The 17,734-nt window shown below is 38.5% G+C and overlaps 1 protein-coding gene across 2 annotated transcripts in view; it reads right to left on the bottom strand.

Moving 5' to 3' along the window:
- bckdhb (branched chain keto acid dehydrogenase E1 subunit beta) overlaps positions 1 to 17,734 on the bottom strand; it is a 73,826-nt gene that overhangs the window by 34,561 nt on the left and 21,531 nt on the right. For both annotated transcript variants that reach the window (XM_073871817.1, XM_073871816.1), the window contains exons 7-8: positions 13,690 to 13,787; positions 12,894 to 13,004 (exon numbers count right to left, since the gene is read on the bottom strand). In XM_073871817.1, the coding sequence (XP_073727918.1) occupies positions 12,894 to 13,004; positions 13,690 to 13,787 (209 nt within the window). The remainder of the gene's footprint in view (positions 1 to 12,893; positions 13,005 to 13,689; positions 13,788 to 17,734) is intronic.

The following is a 17,734-nucleotide window of genomic DNA, read 5'->3' as shown; positions in this document are numbered from 1 at the left end:
GTGTATTTTCATTGTGGGTTCGACAGGTTCAGGCAACAGCATATCCACATGGAATACGCTCCAGAACTCCTCCCGCTTTCTCACTTTACAGAGCAAACAATCCCATTAACACAAGCCGGGTCACTCCTTTATTCACCGGTGTGTGTATCCATCAGACGTCTCTCTCTGGCTCCGCAGGCATCAGGTCAGCGGGAGGATAGATGATGTATAACCTCAGATGAGTAGTATTATATTGTCAAGTAGCCTCCATTGGGAAAATCATTCTATGAAGCAAGGGGAGCAGTTGTGATCATTCAAAGCAGCACATCTACGATTACAAGCTCTGTAAAAACACACCGAGAACCGCATCTAAAGACTGAGAGAGCTTTAGAAAGATTACCGTAAGTAGTGTGCGCTAGTTTCCTTCAAATGCACGTATAAAAGCAAAAAGGCTTTTACTTTCGAAAACATCTCATCCCTAGATAAAACAAAAATCTTAATTGAGGGGCGGTTCACATTTCGTGACTACACGACCATGCAGAAAACATGACGTGCTGCTTTTCTCCTTCTATCCAACATGCTTTCATACGTGGAACTTTTAACATGTAAAACCTTCCGATCTCTCTGATGAAGCCAATACGGAAGTGACTTAAACTGCAATTCATCGACTGCCCGCTAGAGTCTGGCTCTAAAAGGGAGTCAATCCCCATAGACCCCCATGTAAAAATGCCCAACTATACAGCAGAAAAAAATATGTTTACAGCCTTGCTTGTACAGTTTTGGTCTGTATAGCTAATTTTGCCCTTTATGACAACTGTGAGGGGGTGAGTTTTTTGTAACTCATCTGTTTAAACTATATTAAATTATATTATGAAAGGCGTGGCCACTTGAGTGACCCGTTGAGCTGGGGGGCGTGGTTTCAGCAACCAGCCACCTCAGCTTCACCCCCTCCCACCTCTTTATCCATTTTCGGTTATTTGCGTTTGATGCGCGGCCAAGATGGTGATGGCAAGCCCCACCAAAGTAATGGCTTCAAAAGAGCTTTTGACAAACCTATGGGTGACATCACAGACACTACATCCATATTTTTTACAGTCTATGGTTAAAACGCATCTTTGAGCATCAGAATACCATACCGTACTTTCCAGACTGTAAGCCGCACCGGAATATAAGCCGCATTCAATTATTAAAAAATGCATCATTAAGACGAAATAACATATATAAGTCACAGTGGACTATACGTTGCGTTTATTTAGAAAATGATTTCATAAAATTCAAGCCGAAGAACAGACATTTAATCTGGAAAGGCAAGTTATTCAACTAAACAATAGCAGACAGAACAGCAGGCTGAATAGATGTTAGCAATTAGATTTAGCAATGGTGTTGAATGAAGAATTTGCACATGATTTGTCTTAAAGCATATTAAAAACATAACATATAAACAACAAAACTTGATTTTCACCACCAGGGGACTCTAACATGCACAACTTTAAGATGCAGTTGGTACACAAGGTACAAAATCAAGAGCGGTGACCTGCTGGCTCAGGACACTTCCTGGTCAAGTTAACCAGACGAGAAGTTTGCTTTGGAACAACAAGTCTGCTGTTGAGACTTTCAGGGTATGGAGCACATCAAAATAACTTTTAAATACACAGCTGAACCCATATGGAAACAAGACTTCCATTGTAATGAGGACTCAGCTTTTCCAAGCTTTACTGACCACAGGCCTTCACGCATCGAGCTGTCCCTTCTGAAAGACTGGGTTATATCCTGGTAGCTCATACTGGACACAGATAAATATACCAATGGACCAAAAAAGTGGCAGGTTGTCAATGTAATGCATTTTTAAAAATGACATCTGAACGTCAAATAATGACCAATGGTCATCTAAGAATGGAGCTTGGTCAGATTTCCACTAACTTCAGTTTTAGTTTGCTCCCGATCATGTGGCTTCTGAAACAGTTCACAAATCAAATGTTTTCTGCCTTTCTGTGGTCTTTTTTTGCTGTCATTATATGGAAAAGCCCTGCGGGAAGATTCTTTCTCAAATGTCAAAAGCAGCTCTACAGTAGATTGAAGTTGAAATGACGTGAAGTGAGTCAATGACAGATTTAACTAATCTTTCATAGCCAAAGGGGGAGATGGGGAAATCCTTACAATTAGTATAGTGAACGAGTTCAGCTCCATATCATAACAAAGACTTTGAACGGGTCAGATGCACAACTTATGATATTTTCAAAACATGTCTTGGCAGTGTAAATGTGCATGAACTGATCATTTTCCACATTATATCATCTATGGTGATGGTCTGGCAGGGCAAACTGGCCATTTTGTTTATCCTTCAAATGAACGTCTATTATATTTACTGAACTGTTCCAGACACCAGATGAGCAAAAAACAAAGCTTTCAGTTTTACTGCAATTTCTGCCAAATCCAAACGGCAACAAGCAACATGTGTATATATATATCAGATCTCAGAGTTGTTGACTAGCAATCCTGCTTATCGCCCAGAAGAAACCCAAAACCATATGATCTAGATTAGAGATCGACCGATATATCGGTTTCCCGATATTTAAGCATTTTCCCATTATCGGGAATTGGTTTTGTAAAATCAGATTGACCGATAAACGCTGTCATCTTGTGGGTGTTTCGAGAATTGCACGCTGGACTGCCATTTCATTATAGTGTCTGAAGAGAGGAAATAACAACAACAGCGTGCACAGCAAATATGACGGCAAAGTGATGCAAAAGGACTTTAATTAATCAACTTTATTTAAAGGTGCCCTTCCACACAAAACCATTTTTACTTGTATTTTTGATATGTGTTAGGTCCATATGTGTTTGTGTTGTGTCGTGAATATGAAAATGAACTTCTACCAGCTCTAGCCAATGGAAAGAAATAAGCGGAGAAATCAGGTCAGCTGCTCAGTGTGACGTGGAACTGATCAAGCTCATTACTATTCATGAGCTCTCCAACTTGAGACAGTACTGTACTCCATCGTCAAGAGACATCATTCCTATCAAACGAGGGAAGCTTTACATTTGCTCCGTGTTTGGATGTTCAGAAGAACTCTGGATTTGAAGAGAGACTGCGATTAAAACGCAATGCTACTCCAGTAATATTGGATCCGGACCGAATGGCGCAGCTTATGTGAGTAAAACACTTTAGTACTGTGTGTCACTATCAGTGGCGCCGGTGACTTCTCTTCCGAGGGACGCAAATTCACACGAATTCATGCTGCACACGCGTCGAAAGGGTTTACAATAAAAGACACGTGTGTGTGTGTGTGTGTGTGTGTGTGTGTGTATAAAGACACTCACTTAACAGTAAACTGATTACTGATTAAATGAGTACTGAAAGTTAGTTTGACTACGAAAAACTGATATCCAGTCATAGCAGTGGGCGTTTACTTCCCAAGTCTTCAGTGTGGCCCGCCCATCAAAACGGATCATTTCTCAAGCCAGCCTCAAAACCAGGGTACAAAATGGCCTATTACTATTGCTTTTGATGTTTTTGGATCTAAATAATAATAATTTGTTACATTTATATAGCGCTCTTCAGCAGCACTCAAAGCGCTTTACATATGAATGGGGGAATCTCCTCAACCACCACCAAAGTGCAGCATCCACCTGGATATTGCACCAGAACGCCCACCACACACCAGCTTGGAGAGGAGACTGAGTGATATAGCCAATTAAAATATATGGGGATGATTAGTATGCCAACGGGCAAGTTTGGCCAGGATGCCAGGGCACACCACTACTCTTTTTCAAAAGATATCCTGGGATTTTTAATGACCACAAAGAGTCAGGACCTCGGTTTAACGTCTCATCCAAAAACCGCCCGAGCGTCACGAGTAGAACTCAGACAACAGTATAAAGCAATAAAAAACGACAGAGGAAGGGCACCTTTAACATAACAGCCATTAATGCACAGATGAGATGTGTTATAAATGCTTGATATGCAATGTATGCAGCTTGACTAAGAAATAGAGACGAGTCATGCAGACTGATCCATCAAATCCTGTTCCAATAACAACATAGCTTTACATGAATGAAACATCCATGAATTTATGCTTGTGGGAAATAAAACGCTGAATTAAATTTGTTATTCATGCTCATCATTAGCCTCGTAAAATCACGCTCATATTCACTCCCTGGGTTGAAGGCTCAAGCACAGCCAACGCATGTAGCTTATTGTGAACATAATTTACATTACTCGCAAAAAAACATCTAAATAAATGTCTATGGATTTAAAGGCGGAGTCCATGATGTTTGAAAGTCAATGTTGATATTTGAAATCACCTAAAGAAACACGCCCCTACCCCAATAGAATCTGGACCTTCTGTTGATAGACCCGCCCCACACATACGCAACCCGGCAAGTATGTCGGTTACTAGACACGCTCCTTACTGCTGATTGGCTATTAGTGTGTTTTGGTAGTCGGCCCGTCTCCTTTTCCAAAGCGTTTTTCAAACATCGTGGACTCCGCCTTTAAATTAATTATTTATTACCTCTGCAATAGTGTTGGGCGATATGCTCCATTTTGAGATCGTCCTATCGTCAACCTGTGAGATCGGCGATACACGATAGTATCGGGGGGCGGGGCAGTAGTTTACTCGTTCTTTTATTTGTTAATTTTTTACTGATTATAACAAGTCACTTGATTGGTGGACAAAAAAAGAACAAAAGCAACACCGTCATGACCGCAACCTTCTTAAACCTGATGCCATTAATGCGAGCGCGTCATTAAAACCCTAACCATGATTACTTAATAACTGTAAAAACATGCATCTGCGCAAACACACACACGTGCGCGCACATACACAAACAATTCAATGCATTTGTTAGGTGCTGTTGCAGAAGACTACACGTGTCAAGCAGTGGTGCTCTCAGAGGTGCCTTTTTAAACACATTGGTCCAGCGGAACGCGATCATATTCATACACAATCATATTTTAAACACGAGGGACGTGTTGCTAGAACTCATTATAATGCATATCATAAACAGGATTAGTGATCTGACTTCGGACAGAGCGCAGCTCTCTGCACGTACGCGAGAGTGAGAGGCGCCAATATGCAGCGGGTCATATTTTAAACAAAAAGTAAAGTTTGCCTCAGCTCACATGAAATGCATCAAAAAGAACAAAGACATGACGATTACTACTTTAGTTTTTGTTCAGACTTCGCGCAGATGCGACAGAGAGAAGCGCAGCTGTTCATGACACGATGGATTTGCTAGAAGGAATTCTCTCTTTACAAGCTCTCCTCGTAAAGCGAAGCCCAAAACCCCTCATGTGAGGAAAAGCATGCAATGTGGATGTTAATGTAAAACTATGATGATAATAATAACCATTCACCAACTATCGTCATGACTATCCCCATGAAAGCCTGCCATTGCCGATATGTCTGAAGATCGTCGATACACGATACTATCGTCTATCGGCACAACCCTACTCTGCAAGCTGTCACGGTTTGATACAGTTAATGCACGAGTAAATGCATAGATAAACAGTGCTTTGTCAACAGCCATTTCAAAAGATATAACAACAAAATATTAATTATTCTGACATAAAATACCAGTTAAGAAATCCATTGATATATAAGTGGTTTTGTTTGATACTTTCCTGTATTTTTCAACTCTATTTATTACATTGTATGCATAGATGGAATGATGGTTATTATTATAAGGGTTTGTTCAGTTCAGTAGTGTTGTAGTAATTGTGTCAAAAACAGAAGTATAACAGTAAATCGGTTCAGCATATCGGTTATCGGGCACATAAGCAGCCAAATATTTGATATCTGTTATAAAAAAAAATCTGAATCTGTCGATCACTAATCCAAATACAATTTTTTTTAATGACGACAGCCTTCAACTTCAATGTGTAGGGGACAGAGATGAATGTGTTTGCTTCAGAATCAAAAATGCGTAGTATTTGTTTCGTCATTGTGAAAACTAGTAACTTGCTATAAGCACTTCTTGTATTATTGCCTCCCTATGATAAATCACATTATTGTTTCCGAATTTTTGTAAGCTGCTTTGGATAAAGCCATCTGCTAAATGTCTACATGTAATTGGGTTGTGCATGAACATTTAATTAAGGGGCAGTGACCCAAACCGCCTTTAACTCATAATCATTTCCATGTATTGCCATATATGTGAGTAATTGCAGCAAGAATAACACACAGACTTTAAAGTTGAAATAAACTGCGTTTGCTATGTAACAGCTGCATCAGAGAACCACCAGTATTCATCCTGAAAGCACAAATGAGCTTGAACAGAATGCAGCATTTACATGCGTCATTAAAAGAAAGACTTTGTTAGTGTTAATCTGCTATAATATGCTATCAGTTGTTACAGAGAAATAATAGCCATCTAAAGGAAAGCAACAGTGAGACATGTAAAACTTAATGGTTAATGGAGTAAATGTGAGCGTGATGTGTTAAATCTCTCAGATCTAAATCATAATTGTGTAACATCCTGGAAACTATTTCTGAAATTCAAAATGCAAGTAGCTAAATTACATGCATAGCATTTTTATACATAATTTAATGCAGACCACAGCTGGAAACAGTACGGTAAAAATCTGAAAAATCACAGAGATGATCTCAACTAGAACAGACAGGAAAATTAATAAAATCTTTAAAAGTAAACTGCAAAAAATGACTTTCTTACTAAGTATTTTTGTATTGCTTTCAGTAAAAATAACAAAAAATAAATTAAGATTTTCTTGATGAGCAAACTGGCTTAATTCTGTAAGAATTGGCAGATTTTTTGTGCTTGTTTAAATTCACTTAAATGTTAGTTTTTTCTCTATAAAAAAACTTGTCATTTTGCTCATCAAGAAAATACATCTTGATTTAAGAATTTTTTATTAATTTTTTGTACTGAAAACAAGACAAAAATACTAAGACAAAAAAACTAAAGAAAGAAAGTAGTTTTTTTTTTTGTTGTGTAGTAGAAGTGAAAACAGGATTTACACAGTTAATATAAAACTTTTAATCTTTAAATCAATCGCCCATACTAAAATACTTGCATATAAATATTTTAATATTCACTTTTGCACTTTAAAAGAAAAGGTAACCATATAATTAAGGTAACTATACAGCCAGCTATATATTTTCATGATAGTAGCAATATATTTCTGATGATGTTGAGAGTTTTTAGGGGATATTGTGAAATTTAAATCCACTTCATTGTGATTTGCTGTTAACACAACCAGCACAGCACAAATAAAAGCATGTTGCAATTCGGTCCTACAAATGGCGCCCGCACCACTGCGTGACATCACATGAAATATCACGTATGAGACAGTCAGTAAAGGCCGTACAGAAGACATGTAAAAGTCATGTAGTCAAGGCCATGATAGTTACTCTCTACATGCATAAGTCATGACTGGAAGCCATCAGACTGTCAGCAGATCTTAAGATGAGAAACCAAAGAAACATGCTTATAAGGAAAATGAGAAAAATGTGCATTTTTTAGATAACTGGATTGTGGCAAGATTTATAGCTCTGTACTTTGGCAGATCACTTAAAAGATTAAAAGAAAGATAATTTCTTATCATATTCTCTAAAGTGAAGACTCCTCACACTCCTCTATTATCTCCATTTACAGTGTTTCAGTTGTGACACATTAAATGCACTGATAAAACACTAGGGCTGTTTATCGACAATAATCAGGCGATGCGATTCGTATCCCAATAGAAGGGATTCACACATCCACTAGAGCAAACGTTATTCCTGGAGGCCCACTGCTCTGCACATTTTCTATGTCTCCCTTATTTAACAAACCTGATTCAAATTATCAGCTCATTAGTAGAGATTACCATGAACTGAACTAAGTCTGTCAGATAAGAGAGGCATACAAAATGTGCAGCGCAGTGGGCCTCCAGGAACATAGTTGAGAAGCACTGAACTAGAGAACAGTTAGTATAAAACATTTGTATGCATATATCTTGTTATTACATACGGTGACACATTGTGAACTAATTTAAAGGATATCATGTATAAACATAACAAAAACATATTTCCAAAAGGTACTAGAGGAAAATCGAGGGGATCTGATTGAATAAATGGCTTCCCAGCAGCCATGTGAACAGTAAACACACTATCATGTTTCATGTAAGCAGCTTAATAAGGTGACACAACTGAACTTTAGCATGTTTATTTAAGAAGCTGCTCTCAAACAAACAAACCTGTCTCGATCTGGTCGTAAAGCCAAAACAATACTGTATCATAGATTTAATTAGATGCCATGCTCTATTCAGCTCCTATACGGTCTCAACTAGGGATGTCAATTAATGCAATTTCCCATATTCGATGATTGTTTAAATTAACGATCAATCAATCGAATAATCGTTAACGATAATAGTGTAATAAGCCATTACAGCAGTGGCATATAGCATATGACATAAAAGTGTGCGTAAAAACGACAGCTTCCTCACGCAAAATAAAAGATTTTATTTTGTCTAAATAACATGCTAGTGGGATTGTAAAATGAGTCGATTTAGTTGGTGTTTTGATAAAAATCAGCAATTTAATCTCGTAATGAAATATAATGACTAATAGACACAGTAAACTTCGCCTCATATGGGCACTCTGAAAGTCTGCGCGTCCATGACAAAATAAAAGTTTCATTATCATCAATTGTTATTTTTCTAGTTGTTCACCTCACTTTCCGAGCCGTTGATGCACCGTTTGTTGTAATTACATCCAAGAAGCACACGAAAGGGAACTTTCCCGTCGTCACCTCAGCTTTAGACCTGCGGCGTACTTTTAGCAAGAAAGCTTATATTATAGAGATTTCAACCTTCCACTAGAAAACCCGCAACAGTGTTTAGCATGTAGCGCTTTAGCCAGTCAATAATGATGATTAATGATATATGTTGCGGCGTTCAGAGTGTAAAGACAGTCAGTTACAGTTTACATTTTAGTTCTTGCCAGAATTTAAGATTACATTTTAATCTGTTTATTAAAAACGGCTTCTGGTCTCCTTTACTTGTGTATAGCAGCGTTGCTATGCTAATCTTGTAGTCTTCCCTGAAGAGGGTCTTTGCTTTCAGTAACCGTATTTGCATTTTCTGTATCGGACCCTATCAGATCCACTGCGGATGCCATTTCGTTGCGTTAGCAGCCAGCCTCTTCTCGCATAATGTTAAAAAGGTCAGGTGTGTGTTTGGCATCGAGCATCATTGTGATCATGGCTCATTTAACTTCTGCGCGCTTGTTTTCACATGCTGTGTATGTGCTTTGCGCAGGCGCCGCGCACACGTGCTTGCTTTTCGACAATCGTTAAGTTTTACCGATTAAATTCTTATCGACAATTAATCGAAGATCGATTAATTGTTAACATCCCTAGTCTCAACAATTACTGCTTTTATTGAGATGGGTAGCTGTAGGTCGCAGTAATGGGAGTGCCAAAAGGTAATGGCTGAAAGGTCTTTAAAATTGATCGCGAAAGCTGCAGGTTTTATGTAACACTATTGGCTTACATTATAAGCACCTTATTTCATGGTAAACATTGCGTTTTTATATTAAAGATTTTAAATATGAAGCTTAGAATATGCGTTTGATTTCAAAACATTGTGCCTAGTTATTTTTTTGAGTCTCTCTTATTTTTACATATTTTGAATTACCTCCATGTATGAAATGTGCTATACAAATAAACTTGCCTTGCCTATATTAATTTTTGCCCCAATATTGTCTTAGGCATGAGTTCAGGGCCGTCAGCAAGCTGTCAGGACTCATGTAGAAAAGCCTTATCTCAGCAAATGCACATAAAATTTGACACTATATCTTTCATTGTGATTTCAAGTAATAAGATGACCAAACATTATATATTAACTCTTTACCTGCCATTGGTGAGTAATCTTGTCAATTAAGAGAAAACATTTCCCTGCCAATTATGCTTTTCTGACGAGTTTTTATGGTAACAAAAAGAATCGGTAAAATGACTCGCTTTTATTAAACAGAACATTAAACAAAAACGAGTAGATGGAAAACATTGTACCCGCCTTATAAATCAATCTCAAGATCCTTAGATTTTTCAAAACAAAGGAAGTTTTTTTAATCAATATAAAACTACAGCAATATAAAACATGGACTAGTTAAGCGAAGGGAGAAATATTTTAGTTGGCCATACAGGTATTTATGAGGCTCCGAAATTAGGCACCAAAGTCTATGTTCTGATTTGGTCTAGTACATACCGGTCATGTAGTGTGTAGTCTCATGATCATATTACTTTTACAAAATAATTGATTTAGTTGTCAAGGAATAATGCTCAAAAGTTTGCATTTTCACCAGATAACAGCATTAAATATGTTTATGATATATACAGCATCAAAATTAAGAAAATGACGCATCTGTATGGTTTACGCTGATTGGTCAACACATTTGCCAGTAGGGGTGTCACGATTCTCCAAATCCTCGATTCGATTACATTTTCGATTCTGATGTCACGATTCAATTCGATTCTTGATTTTTAAATGAATTTTTTTAAGACAAAAAATTAAATGCCTTTATTAATATTATTATTAGGGATGCACCGAAATGAAAATTCTTGGCCGAAACCGAAAAAAGTAAACCAAGGCCGAAAAACCGAAACCGAAACACCGAAATTAATTATTATGCCAGTTATTAGTACAATTGCATTTATGGCTATCACTGTGTACTAACTTTACTAGGGGTGTGTGACGAATAAAAACAACTCACAGTTCGGATCACATTACAGTTTTTGAGGCACAGATCAGATTATTTTTCGGATCAGCAAAAAGGTGGGAAAAATCTAATAAACAAAGAAATTGCAAACATTTATAAAAAAGAACAAAGTTGTACATTAATGAGGTCTGAAATTAGCATTTTAACACAACTGAATGCTATTTTCACATATTATCTGTTCTGTTGTCAGCCATATAGTGGCGTTTTCCCAGACAGGGATCAGACCAGTCCCAGACCAAAACAAATACAAGAGCTGTCCAAACTGAAAACATCCCGCACCGACACATCCCCAAACACATCAGTGCCCCTAGTTTGTCCTGAAAATGCACACAAGTAATGTTTTTAGTAAGGCATGTTTGTTTAAACTAATTATATTTCCTAATTAAACTAAGGTCTAGTTCTGGCTTAAGCTAATCTCTGTCCAGGAAACCACCCCAAAGACTATTAAAATAGTGACTAAACATGACCCAATAACCTTGTGTTTAATCCAACCAGCTGTTACTTTAACTACTAAGTTACTAAAATCTTGATTTATAAAAGAGACATCGCAGACAATTCGGCGCAAATTACAAAATTGCCTTTACACAGAGTTACTACAGAAGACATGCGCGGGCATAGGAGAGAGAGAGCTCGCGCACAAGCACATAGAGAACCAGTGTGTGTGAGAAAACACTGCTAACCTTCCATGATAAACTCGAATCAGTCGTCTTCTCTGTCAGTAGCATCTGACGTTTATGTGAAAATGCAAGTACACAAAGGAATCCGCATGGAAAACACATCCAACTTTTAATTCTTTCACTCAGTGTCATGTATGAGAGGCGCTGTCTAGGGGCTTCACGCACAGAAAGAGAGAGAGAGAGAGAGAGCGAGAGAGAGAGAGAGCGTGAGAGAGAGAGAGCGTGAGAGAGAGAGAGCGTGAGAGAGAGAGAGCGTGCACAAGAGAGGCACCACCCAGCGCTCACAACAATAAATGAAGCCGTTTTAAATTAAAATAAAAATGTATATGTTGCCACCATTGTTGAGTTTGTGGCGCACACAAACAAACAAATGTATGGATAACACTGCCAGGAGCAGAAGCCGCCATTACGCGAGATTAATGTAAACAGCGTGACGCGTCGCGTAGTCGACGTCATCGATGACGTCGATGCGTCGTTGCAGCACTATTGAGCACGAAGGGGAGGGGTGGGAGACGACTGATCACCGTGAGTGAAACCCAAGCGCTAGCGCACGGATGGGAGGGGCGCGGTTGACATTCATTTTCGGTTTACATTTTCGGCTGGATTTTTTATTTCGGCCCGAAACCGATAATGCCATTTTCGGCCGAAATTTTCAGCGACCGAAATTTTGGTGCATCCCTAATTATTATTATGATTATTATTATTATTTTTATAGTTTCACATTAACATGCACATTGCGTGCTTTTCCTCGCATGGGGGTTTGTGGGCTTTACTTTACGCGAGAGAGCTTGTAGAGAGAGAATTCCTTCTTGCACGCAGATAGACTTAATGTGCGCGTCTTGGACTCCTATTATCTGAACTAAAAACGGTGCGTCATAAGCAGCTGCGCTTCTCTCTGTCTCACGTGCATGCGCATCTCGCATCTGTCCAAAGTCTGAACATAAACTAAAGTAATAATCCTTACGTATTTGTTCAGTTTTATGTGTTTCATGCGAGCTGAGGCAAACTATACCTTTTGTTTAAAATATAACCCGCTGCATCTTGGCGGCTCTCTCGTGCACGTGCAGAGAGCTGCGCTCTGTGCGAAGGCAGATCACTAGGTAGTAATCCTGTTTATGATATGCATTTCAAGGAGTTGTAGCAATACATCCCTCGTGTTTAAAATGTAAATCGCGTTCCGCTGGATGGATGTTTTTAAAGGCACTTCTGAGAGTTTATTTTCCCCTGCTTGGCAAGCCGACCGGACGTGACATGGGGGCGTGGCAGCATCGACGATCCAATTTTTTAATTCGAAGTTCGAGGTTGTGACTTTATTTCGATCGATTTCGATTTAAAAATCGAAATCGTGACACCCTTATTTGCCAGCAAAAAGCACATTTGACCAATGAGAAACCTTTCGGCATGCCCCTTACCTTGCGGCACCTTTGGCACGCCCTGCAGCTATCTAAACTTGCTTCTATTGGCAGAAAATTTTCTTTAAGAGAAAACAACCTAATGGAGTGCGTTGGTCATATCCTACCTTGCAAACCGTTTCTTTATCCCAGGGTAAAATTGTCCGTAGGTCAATGACTTCACAGGAGACACCCAGCTTTTCCTGAGCCATAGAGGCCACTTCTCTTATCACATGCACCTGTAGACCAACATACAGAGCGATACAGACTGACTTCAGACATTGACCAATATAGCCAAGAGCATGTTGACCATACTGTTTAACACGCACTTCTAAACAAGATTATTTACTCATTCTATATTCATTTGCACCAATATATTATATTAAAACATTTCTTTTTTTAGTAAATGACAAATGCAACACAAGAACATCTGTGAAAGTTTTAAGATGACACAAACCCAACATCTGTGTACAGAATCACTGAAACAAACAGATCATGAGGAAGTTTTGGAAATTAACTGTTCTTTTTATTAAAATCTTCCTGTACACAACATTTGTTAATTTATATTAGCAATAAACACAATTCAGTCTGTATATCTCCTGACCCTAGTTTGGGGGTTTTCATGGCAAATCCTATTTTGAATCCTATTCTTGTTTGTTCTTCAAATTAATCAATGTTCAATGTTGTTTTCTGGGACCTTTAACGCCTCTCTGCTCTTTGTTAACCTGCACATCAGTTTTTCAGCGGGATGAATCTGTGAAGTGTTGAGCTTCTGGACACCCGGAGAGTTTTTGAAATCATAATCCTCTGGTAAACACATCAGAGGTTCAGGTAAGGCCAAGTTAATCAGCCTATAGGAGCCCTCTGACCAAAAACACATCCCTTAGGATTTCAGTCTAGATAGCAAATCCATACAAGACCTACCTGTGTCCCCCAGGCGATCATTGTGACATCACTTCCTTCCTGCAGGACCTCAGCCTGAGACAGAGGGATGCTATAGGCCTCTGTGGGGACCTGCTCAACTGAAGAACAAAATGAGAGATTAGGGCTGGTGAACACTAAATATACATGATAAACATTTCACTATGTTCTGTGTAAATTTGGAGGATTTTTCAGATTAGACATTTGGGGGGGGGGGCTTAATTAGATTTTTTTATGCATTCTGACATATTAACACAGTTTAAGAGTTGTAATTCTCATGGCTAAACAAATGCAAAGTGTCAAAAAGCAGTTAAGCGGGTGATTAAGTATGGGGCAAACCCGCGCCCCCTCTTTCCTAGAAGTTCTTTTTTCAAACATGGGTACCCGTTACATATCAGTGACCCTATTTTCCTTTTATGGGCACTTTCCCCCTGGAAAAGCACGCCCACACATCAATCAGAGTGAGAGGCGAGAATGACAAAGACGCTCAATAGCATTGTTGTTGCTTCCAGTAGAAGTCACAGGCATCACTACAAACGACAGCTTTGTTTTATATCAAGACTCAACAATGGCATGGACGACAAAGTGTGTTTTGGGATGTAAGGAGAAGAAAGACTTGTTCAGCTTTCCAAGTAAGCCAGCCTTATGGAAACAATGGATATTGTTTGTTTATTCGGGGTAGCAGCCGAGTTTTGCGTGTGTGTTTGTTTAACGCTGGATTTTGTTGAAATGGGGCTGTCCCAACCGGGTCGCGAGTCGCAGGCGGTAAGTAAAACTGCATCAAATGTCTGTGTTACGTCGGAAATCAGCACGTAAGTATATTTAATGTAAACGACGTGAACATTAGGGCTGCACGATATATCGGAAAATTATTGTTGTCGCGAAGGCCTTGTATGCGATATACATATCGCATGGAGCTGCGATAACTTTTGTGAGTTGCATGCTTAGATTGTCCAAATTACACAAATAAGAAGGTGTTTCCCACACATTCACTTTACTTAGGCGGCTCTCACAGATATATCAACAACCACTCATGTATATTTGGCATCAAACTTTGTCTTTTTGTCCGTGATAATTGTATTTATGCTTGCATTGTGTCTTTTCCTATGAGTTCACTGTGCGTTCGCGTGCTCTCTGTTTCTCGATGAATTGGGTTCGACGCAAAGCAAGCTCAGTGTCACATTGTATCCTTCAATGTTCCTGAACTTGATCATAGTTGCATCCAGGACACAGCTCTTTATTTTGAAAGGTCAGTCGGGCCCGAGTCGGACCCATTTTAATTACTTCAGGTACCGGGTCTGATTAAACCCGAGTCGATCAGAGAACAGCCGTGAACAGAGTCAGTCAGCGCTAACTTTAGATTTAGAGTTTGTATTTTCACTGAAGATGACTGAACCGAGTACAGCTGAAGAGAGTATTGGTCTCTCCAGTTCATAGTCATTAGTGTAGCAATAATTAGAGAAAACATATAAACTGAACATCTGTGAGGTGTAGACTGAAAAGAAAAGAAACTTTGATTCAATGATGAGAGCCAAGGGTGAAGAGAAACTGATGACCAGAAAGAGGATTATGTGACCCACATATACACCAAAACTGCTCTACTTCATGCCGAACTGATTATTTTAAGCTTTATGTACTATGGTTAAAGAGATTACAAAAAAGAGACATCTTTACTTTTCTGTAAAGGCTTCAATTTTGGTAGTGTTGTATATTAGGGGCAAACAGCCACTTTGTTGTTAAAGTGGGTCACAATGTTCCAGTGAGTGAATACAGTTGGTGGGGAAGATCAGGGACAAAAGCTTATGAAAGCTGAGAATGAAAGCGTTGATTCTGGAGTGACAGTATGATGTCAGAACGAAACTCATGAAACACCAGAAGGTCTTGAGGAAGATCTGGTCTGGAGCTTTATTCCTTTAGCTGGTAGAAGGATGTCAGGACTGTTTTGAGATGAAAAGTTTCTGGTCTCAAATACAGCGACTATTAATGACCTACTCTGCATTTTTGTTTAAATTGTTTAATAGCTTAATTGTTTTTATTTAAATGCATTTCCACATCTGTTGTTGAAGCCTAATCTTAGCTTTAAGGCTCAGTGTAGATCTGCTTTGGTGTTTTCTGGAACTTGACTTGGAGGCAGCTTAAAGTAATTTTGTTGAACATTACTGAAACTGATTCTTTTTTGGTAAGGTTGGTTATGATTGTACTTTTGTTCAGAATGAGAAACAGGCTTGTGGAAAAATATCTGTCTATTTATTTGTTTATTTTTGGTTTGTGCTCAAAGTAAAATCTTGAAAAAATCAGCCGTGACCGAGCAGCTTGTAATGTATCATATGTACAGTGAAAGTTTTCTGGTTGTATTTAGGCAGTGCTCAGATGTTGTTGTTGTAAATGGATTAAACTTTATAGGCCAAGTAAAATTTAAGGACTTTTATGATCCTATAAGTGCCACAGTTATTTGGCAATGTCACAGTCACAAAAATGTTTAAACAAGATTTTCTCTGTACTTCATCTTAAAGCATTTCAGCTCACTATAATAAATCTGAACATTCAGAAGCAGCTGAGTCTATGTGACAGTAGCATTGTGGCCCACAGGTTAAAAAAAACGGTTTTCGAACAGTAACAGTATCGGCATGTACGATTGTTCAAAAATGTTTGGTATTGCAGCGACATCCATCTGATAACTACAAAAAACCAGCACAGCAATAAAACATTTCTGTCAAAGATTTTCTTTAGAAATGGAAAGCATAGCAATCAATCAAATGCTGTCAGGATGTGGAAACTGAGACGATGACTGCAGTCGAAAATATTACTGCGCTCAATTACCAATATTATCCACGCAGAACCGGACAACTTTGAAGCCGAAACTGAGTCTAGTGTGGCCTGTTCACCCTTTGACACCGAGTCAACAGCTTACGATCTCCAAATCGTATCCAGTTGTCTGTCGGGTTCAAAATATTAAAATTATTAACAAACTTCCACTGGGAAATGAAGCACTGGAACTCTACATACACGCAAAGACAATTTGTTCAATTTTCTGCCACCAGTGTTTATTGAGAACTTGTTTGTGGTGCAACGATATAAAAAGAACGAGTGTGATGCAGAGCTTCAAAGCATTTACAATAATTGATGACAGTAAATGGCTGATAGCTGGCACGGTTTAGGCTGAGCTCAGTGATCACTGGTTTGATGGTTTGAGGTTAAACCTCAGGGTTTATGTGATGAATGAAGTGCAGTAAATATGAATCACTAATTCTCAAGATACTTCTGAGTGGAAGAGGGCTGGACGACCGATTCGTGTTTCCACATGAGATGCGCTCAATCATTTAGAGATGGAAGATTGAGATGCGTTCTAAAGGCAAAACCAATTCAAAAATAGGAAAGCACAAGTTGGAATGAACTCAAAGTAAGAAAAACTTGAGTCAAATTGAGTCTGAATGAGTCTAATTTTAAGCTAAAGGCAAAAGAAAGCATAAATGTCAATTTTGGTCAAAATTGAGGTTTTCGTAAAAATAAGTACATTAAGCCTTCGCTTAGCAATCTCAATGCTCTAAATAGACATTGAATGCGTAAAATGATCTTTATTTGTACATTTTTTTGAGCAATATACCATATTCTAATACAAATATGCGTCTCCATCACTGATCTATATAAATGACTGGATTGCGCATAACGTCACAATTGTGAAGCCACTGTGCCGCCATGTTGGTATACCCAAATATTCTATTAAATCAATGGATGTTATTAGATTTTAATGATAAAACATCACTTTACAAGTCTTAGTTTTTATATCTGACGTTACCCTGTACATTATTACAACGCAAACGTCCTAAGCATGTACATAGTTATTTACTGAAAGTTGTATATTTTGCTTTTTAATCAGTTATTACACATCAATCTTCATTACAGTATCAGATCAGCGGCCGGCCGCAGCATATTTAGTATTAATAACAAACGTGCTCATTCTGAAATCTAAATAAATAATCATACTTAAGTACCGTATGTGCATGCAATAATTTGCTGGTTTTCTAAACTTACAAGTTACCTAAACTTA

The sequence above is a fragment of the Misgurnus anguillicaudatus genome, chromosome 10 (assembly GCF_027580225.2).
Source record: "Misgurnus anguillicaudatus chromosome 10, ASM2758022v2, whole genome shotgun sequence".
NCBI lineage: Eukaryota > Metazoa > Chordata > Actinopteri > Cypriniformes > Cobitidae > Misgurnus > Misgurnus anguillicaudatus.
The sequence above is the reverse complement of the archived record's forward strand: the minus strand, read 5'-3'. Positions and strand labels throughout refer to the sequence as shown.